The sequence below is a fragment of the Psammomys obesus genome, unplaced genomic scaffold (genome assembly GCF_907164565.1).
Source record: "Psammomys obesus unplaced genomic scaffold, mPsaObe1.curated_primary_1811, whole genome shotgun sequence".
NCBI lineage: Eukaryota > Metazoa > Chordata > Mammalia > Rodentia > Muridae > Psammomys > Psammomys obesus.
In genome coordinates, this window is record NW_026594143.1 from 1,943,486 (window position 1) to 1,944,497 (window position 1,012).

Consider the following 1,012-nt stretch of genomic DNA (forward strand, 5'->3'; position numbering starts at 1 on the left):
TAGCTTCAGCAGCACAGCCAGCATTAGCTTTGGTGGTGCTCCCAGCATTAGCACCAGTTTCAGTGGTGGATCCAGTATTAGCTTTGGTGGTGCTCCCACCACCAGTACCAGTTTCAGTGGTGGAGCCAGTGTTAATTTTGGTGGTGCACCTTGTACCAGTGCCAGTTTCACTGGTGGATCCAGCTGTGGCTTTGGAGGCACACTTAGCAGTACCACAGCTAGCTTTAGTGGTGCACTCAGCACAAGTACCAGCTTTGGCAGTGCACCCACCACAAGCACTGTCTTCAGTGGTGCAGTTAGTACCACCACTGGCTTTGGAGGCACACTTAGCACCAGTGTCTGCTTTGGTAGCTCTCCCTGCTCTGGCGCTGGCTTTGGAGGCACACTCAGTACCAGTATCTGCTTTGGTGGTTTTCCTAGCACCAATACTGGCTTTGGCGGTACACTCAGCACCAGTGTTTCTTTTGGTGCTTCTTCTAGCACCAGTTCTGACTTTGGCGGTACACTAAGCACTAGTGTGAGCTTTGGTGGCTCTTCTCGCACCAGTGTTGGCTTTGGCGGTACACTCAACAGCAGTACCGGCTTTGGTAGTGCCATCAGCACCAGTGCTGGCTTTGGCAGTACACTCAACAGCAGTGCCAGCTTTGGTGGTGCCATAAGTACTGGCTTTGGTGGTGCACTCAATAGCAGTGCCAGCTTTGGTGGTGCCATCAACACCAGCGCCAGCTTCGGTGGCGTACTCAATAGCAGTGCTAGCTTTGGTGGTGCCATTAGCACCAGTTCTGGCTTTGGCAGTTCACTCAGCACCAGTGCCAGCTTTGGTGGTATACTCAATGGCAGTCCTAGCTTTGGTGGTGCCATAAGCACCAGTGCCAGCTTTAGTGGTGCGCTCAATGGTAGCGCTGGCTTTGGTGGTGCCATCAGTACCAGTGCCAGCTTTGCTGGTGCGCTCAATAACAGTGCCAGCTTTGGTGGTGCCATCAGCACCAGTGCCAGCTTTGCTGGTGCGCTC

At 53.7% G+C, this 1,012-nt stretch overlaps 1 protein-coding gene across 1 annotated transcript in view; it reads left to right on the forward strand.

Moving 5' to 3' along the window:
- Positions 1–1,012, forward strand: part of Tro (trophinin) — a 10,694-nt gene that overhangs the window by 7,867 nt on the left and 1,815 nt on the right. Inside the window, 1 exon segment of the mRNA XM_055617905.1 lies at positions 1–1,011. This exon segment is cut by the window's left edge and continues 779 nt beyond it. Within this exon segment, the coding sequence (XP_055473880.1) occupies positions 1–1,011 (1,011 nt within the window).